The following is an 18036-nucleotide window of genomic DNA, read 5'->3' on the forward strand; positions in this document are numbered from 1 at the left end:
GCTAACATCTACAGAAAGTTTATGAAGATGCCGCCTTTGAGAAGAGCAATGGTTTCATCTCTTGTATACAGCAAGTCCTTTAAATGTCACCTCTTGGTAGAGTAACTCTTCTTCTTCATCATTGAAGGTAAATAATGGGTTCCAAGCAGTCATTGAGTTCCTGATGGAGGCGTGGAGGCTGCCCAACATCTACAGAAGGCTACAGAATGTTTATAAAGAGCAATGTCTTGGCAAAGGTTTCATCTCTTGCATACAGTAAGTCCTTTAAATGTCACCTCTTGGTAGAGTAACTCTTTGTCTTCATCATTGAAGGTAAATAATGGGTTCCTGATGAAGGAGGGGTGAAGGCTATCCCACATCCACAGAAGGCTACTGAAGCAATGTGTTGTCATTGAGTTCTTGACGAAGGAGGGGTGGAGGCTGCCCAACATCTACAGAAGGCTACAGAATGTTTATGAAGAGAAATGTCTTGGCAAAGGTTTCATCTCTTGCATACAGTAAGTCCTTTAAATGTCACCTCTTGGTAGAGTAACTCTTTGTCTTCATCATTGAAGGTAAATAATGGGTTCCTGATGAAGGAGGGGTGAAGGCTATCCCACATCCACAGAAGGCTACTGAAGCAATGTGTTGTCATTGAGTTCTTGACGAAGGAGGGGTGGAGGCTGCCCAACATCTACAGAAGGCTACAGAATGTTTATGAAGAGAAATGTCTTGGCAAAGGTTTCATCTCTTGCATACAGTAAGTCATTTAAATGTCACCTGTTGGTAGAGTAACTCTTCTTCACCTTTGAAGGTAAATAATGGGTTCCAAGCAGTCTTTGAGTTCTTGATGGAGGGGTGGAGGCTGTCCAACATCTACAGAAGGCTACAGAATGTTTATGAAGATGCCACCTTTGAGAAGTGCAATGTCTTGGCAATGGTTTCATCTCTTGCATACAGTCATTTAAATGTCATATGTTGGTAGAATAACTCTTTTTCTTCATCATGGAAGGTAAATAATGGATTCCAAGCAGTCATTGAGTTCTTGATGAAGGAGGGGTGGAGGTTGTCCCACATCTACAGAAGGCTACAGAATATTTATGAAGATGCCACCTTTGGGAAGAGCAATGTCTTGTCAATGGTGTCATCTCCATAAATATTCTTTAGTCTTCTGTGGATGTTGGAGAGTCTTCATCTTTCCTTCATCAAGAACTCCGTGACAGCACATTACTTCTGCATGGAATCCATTATTTAATGAAATCTAAAAGAAGAAGAATTACTTGAACAACTTACTGCATGTAAGTTAATAAAAAAAGTTATGCTCGCTTTTGCATTACGTTTAGTGCAGCCCTCACAAATAAAGCCCATAGGAGTCATTACAGAAAATGCTTACTGACAAACTAGAAGCCCCAATGTTTGACCCCTAACTGTCTATTTTGTGAGATGCTTTTTATTAGTACAGAGGCTGTGTGACCACGCCAAAGTAAAATAGGTTAAGGATGGCACCAAATGAATCCCTTAGGAGTCCAAAGTCTTTATTGTCCAACTGATGACAAAAGACAGTAAATGCATTTTGGGGGGGCACACAATAACCCTTCATCAGGGTGGGGTAAAATGGAAGAATGTTAAATGGACTCAAAATTACTTCTAAGTAGACTGACCTGCAGGCAGAGGAGGTTATAAACATTATTTCGTGTTCACAGTAGAATTGGCAAATCCATTAACCCTTCTGCCGCTTCACCCAGCCCTGATGAAGGAGGATTGTGTGGCCCCCGAAATGTATTGGGTGTCTTTTGCCCTGCTTCCTGTAGCCAGTTGAAAAATTAAGACTTTGGACTCCTAAGAATTTTTTTGTTTGATGCTTTTTGACCAATAATCTTTGGATTGCTTAACTGGGGTTAATGTCCTTTTCTAGGGTGGGTTCCTGTCTTAGGTTTGTCCTGGTTGCTGAATACAGGCCAGTTGGGCTCACATCCATGTCCAGCTACCATCAACCACTACCTACCTCTTAAACCCCCAAAAAAGGCACGGAGTAAAATCCATACAGAAAGTAGTGTGCACTCGCTGACTCACACTTGTGGCGTAAGAAGCAACTTTAAACCTCCAACCTATATTTATTACATTGTGGATGGAGCAGTTGATGGTTTAGAGCATCTGGCTGTTTTTGCTGACCAAGTTATCATTCTCCATGTGTTCCCATGTTTATGACAACCACTTCCACAATTTCTTGTTCTGGTGTCACTGGGACCCCAAGTGTAAAAAAAAGAAAAAGATATACCGTACCTCCTGAAACTCCTTCCAGAGAGGAAGGCTAGAAGCCTTTAATGGTGCAGAAACCTATTAGGAAGTGGACATAAAGGGTTCAGGCTCCATGTTAACTACTGTAGTAGTCTTGCAGTAATTTATTTTCACGTAGAGTTTAGGTCGTCAAGCCTACCCTGAAGTCTAGGGGGACGATGTGTGGTTCTTAATGTTTGTCCTTCCCTGCCTTGGTGGGGTCTCTATACAGGAGAGCCCTTCACCTAGTACTCATTGGTTGGCTTTAGTTGATCATGAGGAACAGGGTTTGCCACTCCCAGAACACTGAATTGGGACCATCTAGGTGCCTTGTCCTAGGTGGACCTGAGCATGCCTTGTCCTAGGTGGACCTCGGGCGTGCCTTGTCCTAGGTGGACCTCGGGCGTGCCTTGTCCTAGGTGGACCTCGGGCGTGCCTTGTCCTAGGTGGACCTCGGGCGTGCCTTGTCCTAGGTGGACCTCGGGCGTGCCTTGTCCTAGGTGGACCTCGGGCGTGCCTTGTCCTAGGTGGACCTCGGGCGTGCCTTGTCCTAGGTGGACCCCGGGCGTGCCTTGTCCTAGGTGGACCCCGGGCGTGCCTTGTCCTAGGTGGACCCCGGGCGTGCCTTGTCCTAGGTGGACCCCGGGCGTGCCTTGTCCTAGGTGGACCCCGGGCGTGCCTTGTCCTAGGTGGACCCCGGGCGTGCCTTGTCCTAGGTGGACCCCGGGCGTGCCTTGTCCTAGGTGGACCCCGGGCCTGCCTTGTCCTAGGTGGACCCCGGGCGTGCCTTGTCCTAGGTGGACCCCGGGCGTGCCTTGTCCTAGGTGGACCTCGGGCGTGCCTTGTCCTAGGTGGATCTGGGTGAGTGCCTCGTTTTCGGTGGTCCTGAGCGCGCCTCATTTTCAATGGTCCTGAGCGCGCCTCGTTTTCGGTGGACCCGAGTGAGCCTTGTTTTAGGTGGATCTGAGCGTGCCTTGCTCTAAGGTGACCTCACGTTTGCCTTGTATAATGTGGATTTGAGCGTGTCATGTTCTAGGGAGATTGGCCGTGTGCCTTGTTCTAGGTAGTCCTGAGCGAGCCTCGTTTTCAGTGGTCCTGAGCAAGCCTCGTTTTAGGTGGACCTGAGCGTGCCTTCCTCTAAGTTGACTTCACGTTTGCCTTGTAATAGGTGGATTTGAGCATGTCTGTCAGGAATGGACTTGCCAATAGTGGTGGGACTCACCTGCCTTGTGGGCTGCAGTACCAGGGCTGGCCAGCGGGTGCTCTCAACAACCAGAGGCTCACTTCGGCAATTAGCCATCACCTGGGGCTGATTGCAGGTGGTGTATTTAAAGGATGGCCAGACCTGCAGTCAGTGCCTTGTTGTACTGTTTGCTTGGCCCTGGTTTCCTGATCCTGTTACTGCTGTCCTGACGCTGCCTGAACTCTGCCTGTACTGACCTCGGCTAGTCCTGACCACTCTCCCGCCTGCTCCTGGTACGCCGTTTGCCTGTTTGCTACCGACCCGGCCTGCCTGACTACTCTTGTATCGTATGTTTGTTATCTGTTGGAGGTTTGGTTCAGTTTGTTTGCACTGTGTTATGTTTAGTTTTGCACTGCGTTTGTATTGTTAGTCATAATAAATTATATTATTTACTATATCTGAAGCCTGCGTTTCCCTGTGTCAGTCCACACACTTCTGGTCATACCCGCATCCCTGACAGTGTCATGTTCTAGGGGGATTGGGCGTGTCCCTTGTTCTAGGTGGTCCTGAGCGAGCCTCGTTTTAGGTGGTCCTGAGCAAGCCTCGTTTTAGGTGGACCTGAGCATGCCTTGCTCCAGGTTGACCTCACATTTGTCTTGTTCTAGGGAGTCCCTAAGCATGCCTTGCCACCCTCAAGAGTCTTGCACCCCAGGGGGTCAGTGAATGGTCCTTCTTTGGTGTTTTACTTATGCACACCACACTGTAGGCTCCAAATAAAACAAAGTAGTATTTCAGTAATACTTTGAATAATTCCAGAGATGCTTACCTGAAAGCCTTGCACTACCATGCGCACTGTGTCCCCCACACGAGCCCTGGTCGGTGTCATCGTTATTTTGGGCCCTCTCGGAGCAGCTGCAAAACAAACAGAGAGACCTTCTTAATCACCACTTTACATACCGGAGGGGTAGAGAGCCTAAGCAGGCCAGAGAGACACAAACGAGGACATCTTGGGAAATATGTCCAATGACGCCACCGAGTAATAAAGATTCAATTGTGCAAAACAGCTGGCCATTATTTTATGATTAGGGACGCCAAGCACTTATCTTTGCTATTTGTTCCACTTTGGTGTCCTCTTATTATTTACCATGCGGCTGAATGTTTTCCTCGGCGTGCGCACATCATTAAAGCTCACACTGTGATATGCAAAATACCGCGCACACAGGAAGAATGAAATATCGCCTCCTTGACAATTCTGCTTTCAGAAGACTTTGTATTTCTCGCCTAATTGGTCCCAATTAACCGTTCTGGGTATCAGGACATGATCAAGGTCACGACACTGTTTGACTCCCTCGTATACACACACACAAGTCGATGCCAGGAATGGCTTTTCTACCGAGGGACGGAAACTAAACCTGAAAACAAAGTACCCCAGACGGCCGTTTACTGCAGCTGGCGCTGTCCTGCGCCGAGCGCCTCCGCCGACCACCAGGTTTTTATAAACTAGCCATTTATGACTCACGTTTAATGAACAACATAAGACTAGGCATAATTAAATGTTGCCTCTCTGGCGATTGTACATATTTGTACTATCCAATTATAGTCTCATATTAATCTCACTACGCACTCCTGAGACACCGATGACTGACTGCATGGAGTTTGATGGAATGAGCAGGACGCCTGCATTCTACTGCATTGCTCTTTGTTAATTTAAAGCCCAATTAACTTTTTTTTTTTTTTTGTAGTTTTGGGTTAAGAAGGTTTAGGATCTTCCTTAGGATTTTAATCCCAATTGTTGCCCCACCTCCTTGGAAATTATGCGGGGAGGATTGTAAATAAATGCGCAATGACCACCTGGGCAGAATAGTCAGAATAATTTACAAAAATTCAGTACATCTGCAACACACTTATTTCTCCCAGTTGCGTCTCTTTAAAAAATGTTTCAAGTACAAAAATGAATGTTAATCTGTTAGAAGTGGGCACAATCCTGGCTTGCTGGACTACAGAGCATGTCCAGTAAGCATCTAGCTTCCTATGGTGATCCCAGTTCTGCCTTGCTGGACTACAAAGCTCATCCATTGGGCTCCTAGACCTTTGTAGTGATGCTTGTTTTGCCTTGCTGGACTATAGAGCACATTCAGTGAACGCAGTTTCCTATGGTGACACCAGTTCTGCCTTGCTGGACTACAAAGCTCATCCATTGGGCTCCTAGACCTTTGTAGTGATTCTTGTTTTCCCTTGCTGGACTATAGAACACATCCAGTGAGCACCTAGTTTCCTATGGTGACACCAGTTCTGCCTTGCTGGACTACAGTGCACATCCATTGAGCACCTAGTTTCCTATGGTGATTCCAGAGCACATCCAGTGGGCTCCTAACTTTCTGTAGTGATTCCAGTTCTGCCTTGCTGGACTATAGAGCACATCCAGTGAGCACCTAGTTTCCTATGGTGACACCAGTTCTGCCTTGTTGGACTACAGAGCACATCCAGCGGGCTCCTAGCCCTTTGTAGTGATTCTTGTTTTGCCTTGCTGGACTATAGAGCACATCCAGTGAGCACCTAGTTTCCTATGGTGATCCCAGTTCTGCTTTGCTGGACTACAGAGCACATCCAGTGGGCTCCTAGCCTTTTGTAGTGATCCCTGTTCTGCCTTGCTGGACTATAGAGCACATCCAGTGAGCACCTAGTTGCCTATGGTGACACCAGTTCTACCTTGTTAAACTGCAGAACACATCCAGTGGATTTCTAGCTTCCTATGCTGATTCCAGTTCTGCCTTGCTGGGCTACAGAGCACATCCAGTAAGCGCCTAGCCTCCTATAGTGATCCTAGCTTCAAGCAGTGATCCCAATTCTGCCTTGCTGGGCTACAGAGCACGTCCAAAGGGATCCTAGCTTCCTATGGTGATCCCAGTTCTGCCTTGCTGGACTACAAAGCACGTCCAAAGGGATCCTAGCTTCAAGTAGTGATCCCAATTCTGCCTTGCTACACAGCCCTCTGTGTGCTCCCAGTTTCCTGCTACGAGTCCACCAGGGGGTGTCTACAGGGATCTGTGAGGACCCAAAGGTGGAAATGTATTCATTATATTGTATATCCAGCCAAACATTATAGACTGTGGATAGAGTGGGGAAGGATTAGAACCCCAGGAATTGAAGGGAAATCTCCACCTGCAATGCAGACCCCAAAAACAACCTTCCTTTAGCTGAGTAGGAGAAAGCTACAACCAGATGTCTAATTCCATTTGTGTCCCTAAACCTGACTTTCCCTCATTTTTTGAAACCGTTGTGAGCAGGACGTGAAGGTAAATCTCCTGGTGGGAGTTTTTAAGCCTTTCTATTTCTTGGCTTGGCCAACACTTCAATAGGTTACAATAACCCAATGGCTGACTTGCCACAGATGGATCCTCTGTGACCCAAGAATATAATGAATGGCGGGACCGGCCACACCTCTCATCCACAAGGACGTAGGTGGATGGGGCCGATCACCTGGACATGTGGGAAATGCCCCCAGACACTCTTCATTGGTCTCTAAAACATCCTTCACAGTCCAATGATGGTAACAAATGCTCCTTGCTTTTATCAAGACACTTCCAGGCAGCCTGTGGACAGCTTTAGGAAAGCAGACTGTTGTTGTTTTAACATGTTCAGCACTAATTACAGACGACTTCTGCTGTGCCTGGGGCGAGCTGGCGGCCCACTGGACTAATGCGTTACATTGATGAGAAGTAAACTCCTCCTGAGTAATCAGAATGATAGCACAGAGGACAGTAACAGCCAACTCAGAATGATCAGGACACCTGCAGGGTCATTGCTCTGGTAATTACTACAATATGGCTCTAGCTGGCTTTAAATATTAATATGACAATGCTGGTTTAACCTCTGAGACTGGCAATAAATCCTGCAAATTACCCGAGAGACCAGATGAATGCTTGAACCGCCGTCTGCTGTACCATTCTGGAACATGCACAGCCAAGCTGACCACACAGGAACAGAGGCAACATCCATCTGCGGTCTGTTCCATAAGTCCCATACATGGAGGGCCCATTCACTCTTGTGTATTGTGTGTTAATTCGCCCTGCTGCAACACATGGCAATGCACCTGTTCTATGGGTGGTGTGGTACCAAGTATTGGGAATGGCGTCGCCAATGCATTCTTCAGTAGAACCCAACATACTCCAGTACACCATGTGTACACACTCATTATGGTGAGTTGGCAGCCCATTCACAATGAATGGACCTAAATATTAACATATGCCATAGTACACATTTAATGTGCATTAACCAATGGCATCCTCCGTGGGCGCAATGCATGCGGTTGGGCACCGTGCACTCACTTGTTGCTCAGCAATGGGGAAAAGCTGTTCCGTGTCTTTGCTATACTATGATTGCCATTCACAGCTGGAGCAAAGATCCATCCAGTGTGTATGGGGACCAGGGATGAGCTTGGACATAGTCCGATCCAGCCCAAGCTATCCTGCCAGGAAACCGTCAAACTCAACAGTCAATCATAAGCAGCGGAGGCATTCCCTGCCCCACAGCATGCCCCTTGCAAATGTGCGGCTTCATGGCTGAGAATGACTCCACCACCTACGGTTAGTGGTCTGCTTTGACAACCTCCCAGCTGGATAGCTCTAGTGGGCCTCAGGCTCATGCCTGGACGTGCCTGAGCTCATTTGGGAGGAGAGCAGTGCTGGTTCCTTTATCCAGGGGCAGAAGGACCGTGATTGGCCACTACTTAGGCTACTCACATCCCTACTGGCCCCGGAGAAAAGGAGCAAGACAGCCAGTGCTGCGGACAGAGGGAACCACAGTCCAGGGAGAATGGTAGGTTGTGCAGGGGAAGGCTGAGTGGATGAATTCAGGAACAGAGGACCACTTACTATTGACCACTGAACTCTGTGTCACTCCTGATCCAGTGAAACCCTGCATCGCTACTGACCCCTGAACTCTGTTGTCATTTATATTTGACCCCCTGAACCCTGCATCGCTACTGACCCCTGCGTCACTTACTCCGGACCCCTGAACTCTGTGTCACTCCTGACCCAGTGAAACACTGCATCGCTACTGACCCCTGCATCATTTACTCCTGACCCAGTGAAACACCGCATCACTACTGACCCCTGCGTCACTCCTGACCCCTGAACCCTGCATTGCTACTGACCCCTGCGTCACTTACTCCGGACCCCTGAACTCTGTTGTCACTTATTTCTGACCCCCTGAACCCTGCATTGCTACTGACCCCTGCATCACTCCAGACCCCTGAACTCTGTGTCACTTACTCCTGACCCAGTGAAACCCTGAATCGCTACTGATCCCTGCGTCACTCCTGACCCAGTGAAACACAGCATCGCTACTGACCCCTGCGTCACTTACTCCTGACCCCTAAACTCTGTGTCACTTCTGACCCCCTGAGCCCTGCATCGCTAATGACCCCTGCGTCACTTACTCCTGACCTCTGTGTTACTTACTCCTGACCTCTGTGTCACTTACTCCTGACCCAGTGAAACCCTGCATCGCTACTGACCACTGCGTCACTTACTCCTGACCCCTGCATCAATTACTCCTCACCCCTGCGTCAGTTACTCCTGATCCCTGAACTCTGCGTCACTACTGAACCCTGCACCACTTACTCCTGACCCCCGAACTCTGTGTCTCTTACTTCTGACCCCTGCATCACTTACTCCTGACCCCTGCCTCACTCCTGAGCCCTGAACTCTTTGTGTCACTTACTCCTGACCCCTGAACTCTGCATCACTACTGATCCCTGTGTCACTTTCGCATCACCCCTTAAACTCAGCTTCATTTGCTACTGACCCCTGAACATTGCATTACTCCTGACCTCTGCATCACTTATTACTGAACTTTGGACTCTGTGTCATTTACTGTTGAACCTTTGCATCACTTATACTGAACCGCTGCACTCTACATTCTTTAAGTCATGGCATGCTTTTTTTTCTTCCTCCAGGAGTGCCCAACTTATGATCTTGCACACAGGCCCAATGTTTTCAGAAAACACTGTAACTGAATGCTTAAATGTGTATGGACCTTCCCGCTCTCAGTGAAGGTATCCATACATTAGGTGCATACATTGAGGTTGATTTACTAAAACTGGAGTGTGCATGGGAGCCAATCAGCTTCTAGCTTCAGCTTGTTCAATGAAGCTTTGGCAATAAAACCTGGAAGCTGTTCGGTTTCTATGCAGAGCTGTAGATTAACTCCTATGTAGGTATCAAATGCATATGGACCCTCTCAGTGAAGGCATCCATACATTAAAGCATCCAGTTTTAGTAAATCTCCCCCATAGTGAGAACCTGCTACAACTGCGTATCGTCTCCTATGTGTCTTCGTATCGGCACAAGTTGCTTTGGAAAAAATAAAGTGGTACCTCCAAAACCCAGCAAACAAATGTATTTTTTATTCTTCACCTGTAAAGTCTAGTCTGAGGAACGCCGTGTTTGGCACATTTTTACAAAGCGTCAATTCTGAGGCTCTTAAAGATCTATGTTCAGCTCTTGGCAGACTAAAATGTGCTTACAAGGCTGCAAGAAAGTGGTGTTATGGCCAGTATCTAAAGCTAAAGTGTTTTGTTTTGGATAGAGAAGGGAAAAAAGAAAACCCCGTCTCATTTTCTTGTCCAATTGGTGAGATTTCCTTTAATGTCCTGTCCTGTAGACACAAGTAAGAGGAAATCTCTCCAAAGTAGGGGGAAGTCTAATGTGCAATTGTCACCGGAACAAGTATCCCCATTGGAAGATTTAATTATACTTGTGGTGACATAATTTTGGATTTTCCCTCATTTATGGTCCAAATTTTCATCTCACTTGAAAGACTTTTTCAAACATTTAATGGTCAAGAGCATCATATGCTGTATATCCAACATGTTTTGGGAAAAAAGACTTTCCCTTCTTTAGGGCTTGAGCAGTCAATGTTAATAGAATCCCCACAGCATGGACCTGGTTTAAGGCTTGATGAAGACTAGCATCTCCTGATGGCACTATAGGCAGCCAGGAGATGCTAGTCTTCATCAGGCCTTAAATCAGGTCCCTTAGTACGTTCTGTAACGATTCTTTCACCCTCTAAACAAGTTGGCTATATATGATTCACATAACCAGTTTACTCTCCCTCACCGACATTAGAAGTGTTGGGAGTGTGGCTAGTGGAAGTAGAAAAGGGAGTAAACAATGCCCCATCTTTGGTTTTAGTGGGAGGAATAGTGCCCCATTTTTGTTATCAGTGGGGGGAATAGTGCTTCATCATTGGGAAGAATAGTGCCCCATATTGGTGCGAAAAGAAGAAATAGTGCACCATCATTGATGTGCGTAATAGTGCCCCATCATTGGTGTCTGTGGAGGAGTAGTGCCCCACAACTGGTGTCAAAGTAACGAATAATGGGAAGATGGATGGAGCCAAATACAGGGCAATCTTAGAAGAAACTTCTTGAGACTTGAGACCGGGGCGGAGGTTCACCTTCCAGCAAGACAACGACCCTAAACATCCAGCCAGAGCTACAATGGAATGGTTTAGATCAAAGCATCTTCATGTGTTAGAATGGCCCAGTCACAGTCCAGACCTAAATACAATGGAGAATCTGTGGCCAGACCTAAATACAATGGAGAATCTGTGGCCAGACCTAAATACAATGGAGAATCTGTGGTAAGACTTGAAAATTGCTGTTCCCAGACGCTCTCCATCCAATCTGACAGAGCTTGAGCGATTCTGCAATGATGAATGGCCAAAAATGTCCCTCTCTAGATGTGCAAAGCTGGTAGAGACATCCCCAAAAATATTTGCAGCGGGAATTGCAGCGAAAGGGGGTCCTACAAAGTATTGACTCCGGGGTGGAGAATACAAATGCCGCCACACTTTTCAGATATTTGTAAAAAAAATTTAAAGCCATTTATCATTTTCCTCCCACGTCACAATTATGTGTCACTTTGTGTTAATCTATTACACAGGTGTCAAACACAAGGCCTGCAGGCCGAATCGGGCCCTCCAGGCCATTTCATGTGGCCCTTACACCTCTCCTACAGGTACCCCCTTGTCTCTGCCCCCACCTTGTCTCAGCAGTTGGCAGCAGAGAGGAGAATAGATCTCCTCTGCCAAATCCTGCACCTCTCAGTGCAGCTGCAGCACCCCCTCATCTCTGCCTCCCCTGGTCTCAGCATTCAGCAGACTCTGGTAACTCATTTTACTCTTCCTCATGTCCTCCTCCAGACTCTGCACTTTCTGCTTTCCAGCTTTGCCCCCAAAGAGGGTGCATGGTAATGTTAGGGAGGGTGTGAGATTCTTCACATCTGATGTAATGGGGTCGGGTGCTCTGGACATCTAGTCTTACAGATACAACTGGTCCTTTGATGGCAACCATAATGCTGATGTGGCCCACCATGAAATGAAGTTTGACATCCCTGGTCGATCACATAAAATCCCAACAAAATACATGTATGTTTTTGGTTGTAACATGACAAAATGTGCAGAATTTCAAAAAGATATGGATACTTTTTCAAGGTACTGCACAACATGCAGTCTTCACATGGGAATAACATGAATATCTAGCACGCTCATTTGTGCGCCATATACGTCAGACTAGCAGTACACAGCCCATTCTATTTGGAGGCCCACGCAGTTAACCGCTGATCTCTACAAATAGATAGACACTATGTGAATTCTGCTGAGGAAAAAGAGGGGCAAGTATTCCAACCTGTAATTAACAGAGGACCTTCACCACCATGAAACTCCATTAGCATGAGAGCAGCTGGGGACCACTTGCCCGTCCAGACCTACTGCTGTCTTCCTTCTCTTCTACGTTTTATTTTTAACAATGCTTCCATTACTGTTTTTCTAATTAATAAAGTAACAATGTATTTTTTCTTTTAACACTCGCTTCCACTTCTCTGGTTATACTTTTGTGTCTTTGTCTAAGGGAGAAGGTGGTATATGAATTCCAGCTTTGTATTATCGGGGGGGTCAGTAATAGCAGAGCCCTTTGGAATTCTTGCCTACAACTCAATAAGAGTCTATCTTTCTCCTCCTCACCTCACCCCTTCAGTCTCCTCCTCACCTCACCCCTTCAGTCTCCTCCTTACCTCACCCCTTCAGTCTCCTCTCGCATTACTAACCTACTAAGCGACATATCGATATGGATCTCACTCCACTTCCTCAAACTCCATCTTTCCAAAACTGAGCTCTTCGTATTCCCCCCATCCCGTGCCCCCTCCTCTGACTTCTCCATCAAGATCAATAATACAACCATCAGTCCCTCCCCTCTAGCCAGGGTACTAGGTGTAATCCTAGACTCCCATCTGTCCTTTCAGCCCCAAATCCAATCACTGTCCAAATCTTGTAGACTTTACCTCCACAAAATCTCCAAGATACGCCCATTCCTAACCTCGGAATCCACTAAGCAACTTATTTTATTCACTCCCTTGTTATATCTCGCCTTGACCATTGTAACTCCCTCCTCATTGGCCGACTTCATCGCAGGCTATCCCCTCTTCAGTCTATCATGAATGCTGCTGCCAGACTCATCCACCTTACTAACCGTTCTGTATCTGCCACCCCTCTCTGCCAATCCCTCCACTGACCTCCACTCAGTGTCCTCCACCCCTCTCTGCCAATCCCTCCACTGGCCTCCACTCAGTGTCCTCCATCTCTCTCTGCCAATCCCTCCACTGGCCTCCACTCATTGTCCTCCATCTCTCTCTGCCAATCCCTCCACTGGCCTCCACTCAGTGTCCTCCATCTCTCTCTGCCAATCCCTCCACTGGCCTCCACTCAGTGTCCTCCACCCCTCTCTGCCAATCCCTCCACTGGCCTCCACTCAGTGTCCTCCACCCCTCTCTGCCAATCCCTCCACTCAGTGTCCTCCACCCCTCTCTGCCAATCCCTCCACTGGCTTCCCATTGCCCAACGGATAAAATGCAAAACATTAACAATAACATATAAAGCCATTTATAACTCTGCCCCAAATTATATTACCGATCTTTTCTCTAAATATCACCCAAACCGTACTCTCCACACCTCGCAAGACCTCCTGCTTTCTAGCTCCCTTGTCTCCTCCTCCCATGCTCATCTCCAGGACTTTTCCAGAGCTTCCCCCATCCTCTGGAACTCTCTACCCCAATTTATCAGACTATCGCCTACTCTGCTCACTTTGAGGCGATCTCTGAAAACCGATCTCTTCAGGGAAGCCTATCCTGCCCTCAGCTAATAATGGAATCTTCTACTCTTCCAACCAGTCCACCCACCACAGTTACTACCTTTTGTACCACTAGCCCCTCCCTCCTAGATTGTAAGCTCCAAAGAGCAGGGCCCTCCTTTCCCTCTTGTATTGAACTGTATTGTTGCTGTATTGTCTCCCGTTCTATTGTAGAGCGCTGAGCAAACTGTTGGCGCCATAAATCCTGTATGATAATAATAATAATAATAATAATAATAAGAGGAACCGGTAGCATGATTTATGCCTGGGGCTGGAAAGACAGATTGGAGCCTAGGATGACACCTAGCACTCTGGCTTGGGGGTTGGGACTGATGGTGGCGTTGTTGGTTGTGATGGAGAAGTCGGGGGGGGGGCGCAGGCTGGGGAGAAACTAGGAGCTCGGTTTTGGAAAGGTTTAATTCGAGGAAGTGGAGTGACATCCAATCTGAAATGTCGTTCAGTAGGCTAGTAGATTAAATTCCCCAATCTAAAATGTCGGAATTCCACGGACCCATTTTCATTTTTTTTTTTATAGACTGGACCTCGTTGTGGACAGAGGAAGATTGAGGTGCCGGCTTTAGTAATTGTTGTCTCACCTTGAGCATATCAATGTTGTCTGCAATTGGTGATACAGACATCCTAGCAAATACCGAACACAAAATATGAATACTGATCCTTTCCTTGAGTTTGAAGGCTGCTTCAAGAAGACTTAGAGTAGAACCATCGCTGGAACACGACTCTGCCAGTAATCAGACAATTTCTTTCCACCCTCCCAAGTCCCTCTGACAAGACAGAACTCTCAATCCAACGTCTTTCCTCCCCACTCCGCACCTGATATTTTTCATTACTATTGAAGTATCTCAAGTGCCTCTCTGGACGCTATTATTTAAAGTCACTTGTCCGAGAGCTTGGATGGTTTCCTCGTGAAGAGGAAGCAGCGAGCGAGCAGCTAATTAGCGCCGGCAAAGGAAAGGCTCTCGGTTTGGGGCAATCTGATGTGCTGGGAAAAAAAAAAAGGTTTGTAGAGAAAGCAGTCTAAAGTTTGTTGCTACAGAAACATTTTCCCTTGCCAGCTCCTGGGAGTACGAGACTGCGAGCAAAGAGAAGAATAGTATCTGACAGCGCAAGATCTTCCTGCTAAGCACTTTCCTGACAAAATGAGGACAGTGGAATTACTCTCCCTGGTGACCTGGCCCTTTCCTGCTTTTGAGATGACGCTCCTTTGTGTTTCTAACAGAATTAGATCGGAGACGTCTCCGGATGAACATAGACTGCAATCCACTCATCTCCGAATTTCCGTTAGTGTGTCGGGTGGCCCCCTCAGACAGATAAATAATCTGGCTACAGCTTCACAATTAGGTTTCTGTGCGGGCGAGACCGTATTAACGCGTGTCAATTATTGCCCGCGTAATATGCAACAAGCCGTGTACACAGGCGTAATCGAGGAGTCCCTCCCGCCCGGAGTTTGAAGAGAAGCCCGCTTCAAACCTGGCGGATTAACGTAGAAAAATGACGGCGAGGAATGAAAAATTGATCCGCGCGATTTTTAATGAGACTTTCAAGTGAGGGCTCTCTTTAGTGTATTAACAGCCCATCAGAAATTTCGCTCAGAGGCAAATGCAGATCATTGCACCTCGCTGCTCCTCGCCTAATGGACATAAATTCTAATTTATATTTCTAAAGAAGGTTTGATGCTACAGGAACTTCTCCCGTGACTTCAGAGAGAAAATCCTGTGAATGGTTTGACATTAGAAACGAGGTATAAATTCACAGCACATCTACTAGGCTTGAGCGACCACCCCTCCATCAGAGAGCAGTAAAAATAAAGTATGTGGGTAAGAAAGGTGTCGGTGGCATTTGAAGCTCAGACTCTTCCGTTGACGCGGGCTACAAATCTTTTTGCTGTATGACAAGTGCAGTCAGGTGTACACCCACCTTAGGGACTGTTCCCACTAGAAGACAGTCCATAGACCTGCCTGTCACTTGAAAAGATAAGGACCAATGCATAAGTTTAGAATAGACACATACTAAAATAAAAAAAAAATAGAAGCTTTTTACTTTTTGAACATTGCTTGAGAATAACTTGTTTTGGCACCACCACATCTACGTGGAAACTGAACATGGTATGCCAAAAGGACTTGACTGGTCAATAATCGTCCTTCAGAAGCCGATCTGTATCTACTCTGATCTAATTTTGATGGAATGGTCAATGATAAGCACATCCACCAGTGTATCTGATCGCCTCTTGACTTTTTCCGTGATACCATATGGTATGCCAAAAGGACTTGACTGGTCAATAATCGTCCTGCAGAAGCCGATCTGTATCTACTCTGATCTAATTTTGATGGAATGGTCAATGATAAGCACATCCACCAGTGTATCTGATCGCCTCTTGACTTTTTCCTTGATACCATATGGTATGCCAAAAGGACTTGACTGGTCAATAATCGTCCTTCAGAAGCCGATCTGCATCTACTCTGATCTAATTTTGATGGAATGGTCAATGATAAGCACATCCGCCAGTGTATCTGATCGCCGTATGACTTTTTCCTTGATACCACCACAAAGAAACGTCCGTAGCGGATAAGGAAGAATGAAAATAGCGCAGGGCATGCATGACTAGGCCCAGAGTGGTGAAGGGGAACGGAAAGGGTTAAAGTTAGCTCCAGGGGGTTGGGAGTTGATTGTGGGGTAATCTGGTTGGCAGAGGTGGAGTGTAGGAGGGGTCTGTGGCACCTTAGGGTGGGGGGTTCTGTGGAGGGGGCGTCAGTGGAGCTGGACGTGAGGAAGGACCAGAGCTTCCCTCCCACCCTCCCTGTTTTGTTGGGTATCGGGTCCCTCCCGGGGGGAAAGAAAAAAAAAAGGGGGGTGTTATGTTGGTCCGCGGGCGGTTGTTGGTCTTTGGAGGCGGTTCTCATCTTGGAAGGTAAAACAATGGTGTGGGACCCATCGGTGGTATGGGGTGCCCGGTGGACATTCCCAGCTAACCAAGGTTTAACTGGAAGGTGGTAGTGCTGCACTGCGGACGGTATGGTTGTCTCCGAGCTGGTTGGTTGCGGCTGGAGGCCTAGTGTATAGGAATGTCCGCAGGCGCATTTTGGATCATTTGGGGGTGCCTTCGAAGACCAACAACAATTCTTTGGTTTCCGTTATAAGGAACGGTTGATGTATTTAAAATGTGAAGTTGTTAATAAAAGGCCATGTTGGCCATTTTACTCCAAATGGTGTTTTTTGTAAAGTTTAATTGGCTAAGGGGTGGGGAGTGGTATGGATCGGTAATGGTGAAAGTAGGAGTGGACAAGCCTATCTATGGTGCATTAGTCATGCAGAAGCTCTCCAGTGGCTCCAAAAGGCTACATCATTGATTTTTCAGCATATGCATGCATGCATGATCAAGTCCTGCCCAGGCTGGCCATAAGCAGAGGTCATTGAGAGGATATTAACCTCCCTAGCGGTCTGATTATGTCCATATTTCTGTGCTCAAAGCGGTACATTTTTTGCATGGAAATATGTCATTTTTGTTATTGTAGGCCTGTAATTCTTAGGAATAACTCACTGAAATCTGTCCGAACAAGAGTCTAGTAAACATCCCGGGGAGGATAAAATTTGAAACACAAAATCATAAATTATAATTTAAATAATCCTACAAAATAATAATAAATTTAATTCAATAATATAATCAAACCAAAAACACTGAAATTTGAAATAGAGCGCCAAGTTCGCACATCATTGATCAAAGTCGCAAAATCGTTTTCAGTGTCTGATGAGGAATTTCCCCCACGAATCATTATTACTCAATTCTGCAAGTGGTTCTGATTTACTATCGCTGTTCTCTAGCCGGTCTAAAACCGCTTTTGACCTAAAGGGACGCTTTTTGGACGCCATGGACGTTTCTCAGTTTCCAGGCAGAAAGGGCGGTAAAAATGCAGGCAGGGCACCGGACAAAGCGCTCGGGACAAAATGTATGTGAAATGGTTTGATACAGGAATGTTATACTATGTGATTTTAGTGTATTTAGCGAAAGTTACTTTTTGCCATTTTCAAATTTACCGCCGGTTCCGTCCCCCGTACGTCCCGACGTCGCAGGGGGCGGAACCCAGATGACAGATGCCGGCATCCACTGGAGGACATTACAGGGGACACTGCAGGAGGGACATCGCGGGAGCACAGGACAAGGTAAGAGAAGAACAAATCCCAGAGCAGCGCCGCATGGTAAGCCCGAGTGTAGCTCGGGGTTACCGCTTTTGGTACTGAAACTTTACCCCGAGCTACACTCAGGAATACCGCCGGGGATACTACTAGGACTGGAACAGACAGCATCTGCAGCAGTTGTGCAAGTCAACCAATCAGCTTCCAGCTTTTATTCTTAAAGCATAACTGAACTGAAGTTGAGGATAGAAGGTGATTG

The 18036-nt window shown here is 46.7% G+C and overlaps 1 protein-coding gene across 1 annotated transcript in view; it reads right to left on the reverse strand.

Moving 5' to 3' along the window:
* IGSF21 (immunoglobin superfamily member 21) overlaps positions 1-18036 on the reverse strand; it is a 467300-nt gene that overhangs the window by 14195 nt on the left and 435069 nt on the right. Inside the window, exon 6 of the mRNA XM_089660114.1 lies at positions 4266-4351. Within this exon, the coding sequence (XP_089516240.1) occupies positions 4266-4351 (86 nt within the window). The remainder of the gene's footprint in view (positions 1-4265; positions 4352-18036) is intronic.

This window comes from Staurois parvus, unplaced genomic scaffold (assembly GCF_062004578.1).
Source record: "Staurois parvus isolate SC_StPar_1 unplaced genomic scaffold, SC_StPar_1.0 ptg001206l, whole genome shotgun sequence".
Taxonomy (NCBI): domain Eukaryota; kingdom Metazoa; phylum Chordata; class Amphibia; order Anura; family Ranidae; genus Staurois; species Staurois parvus.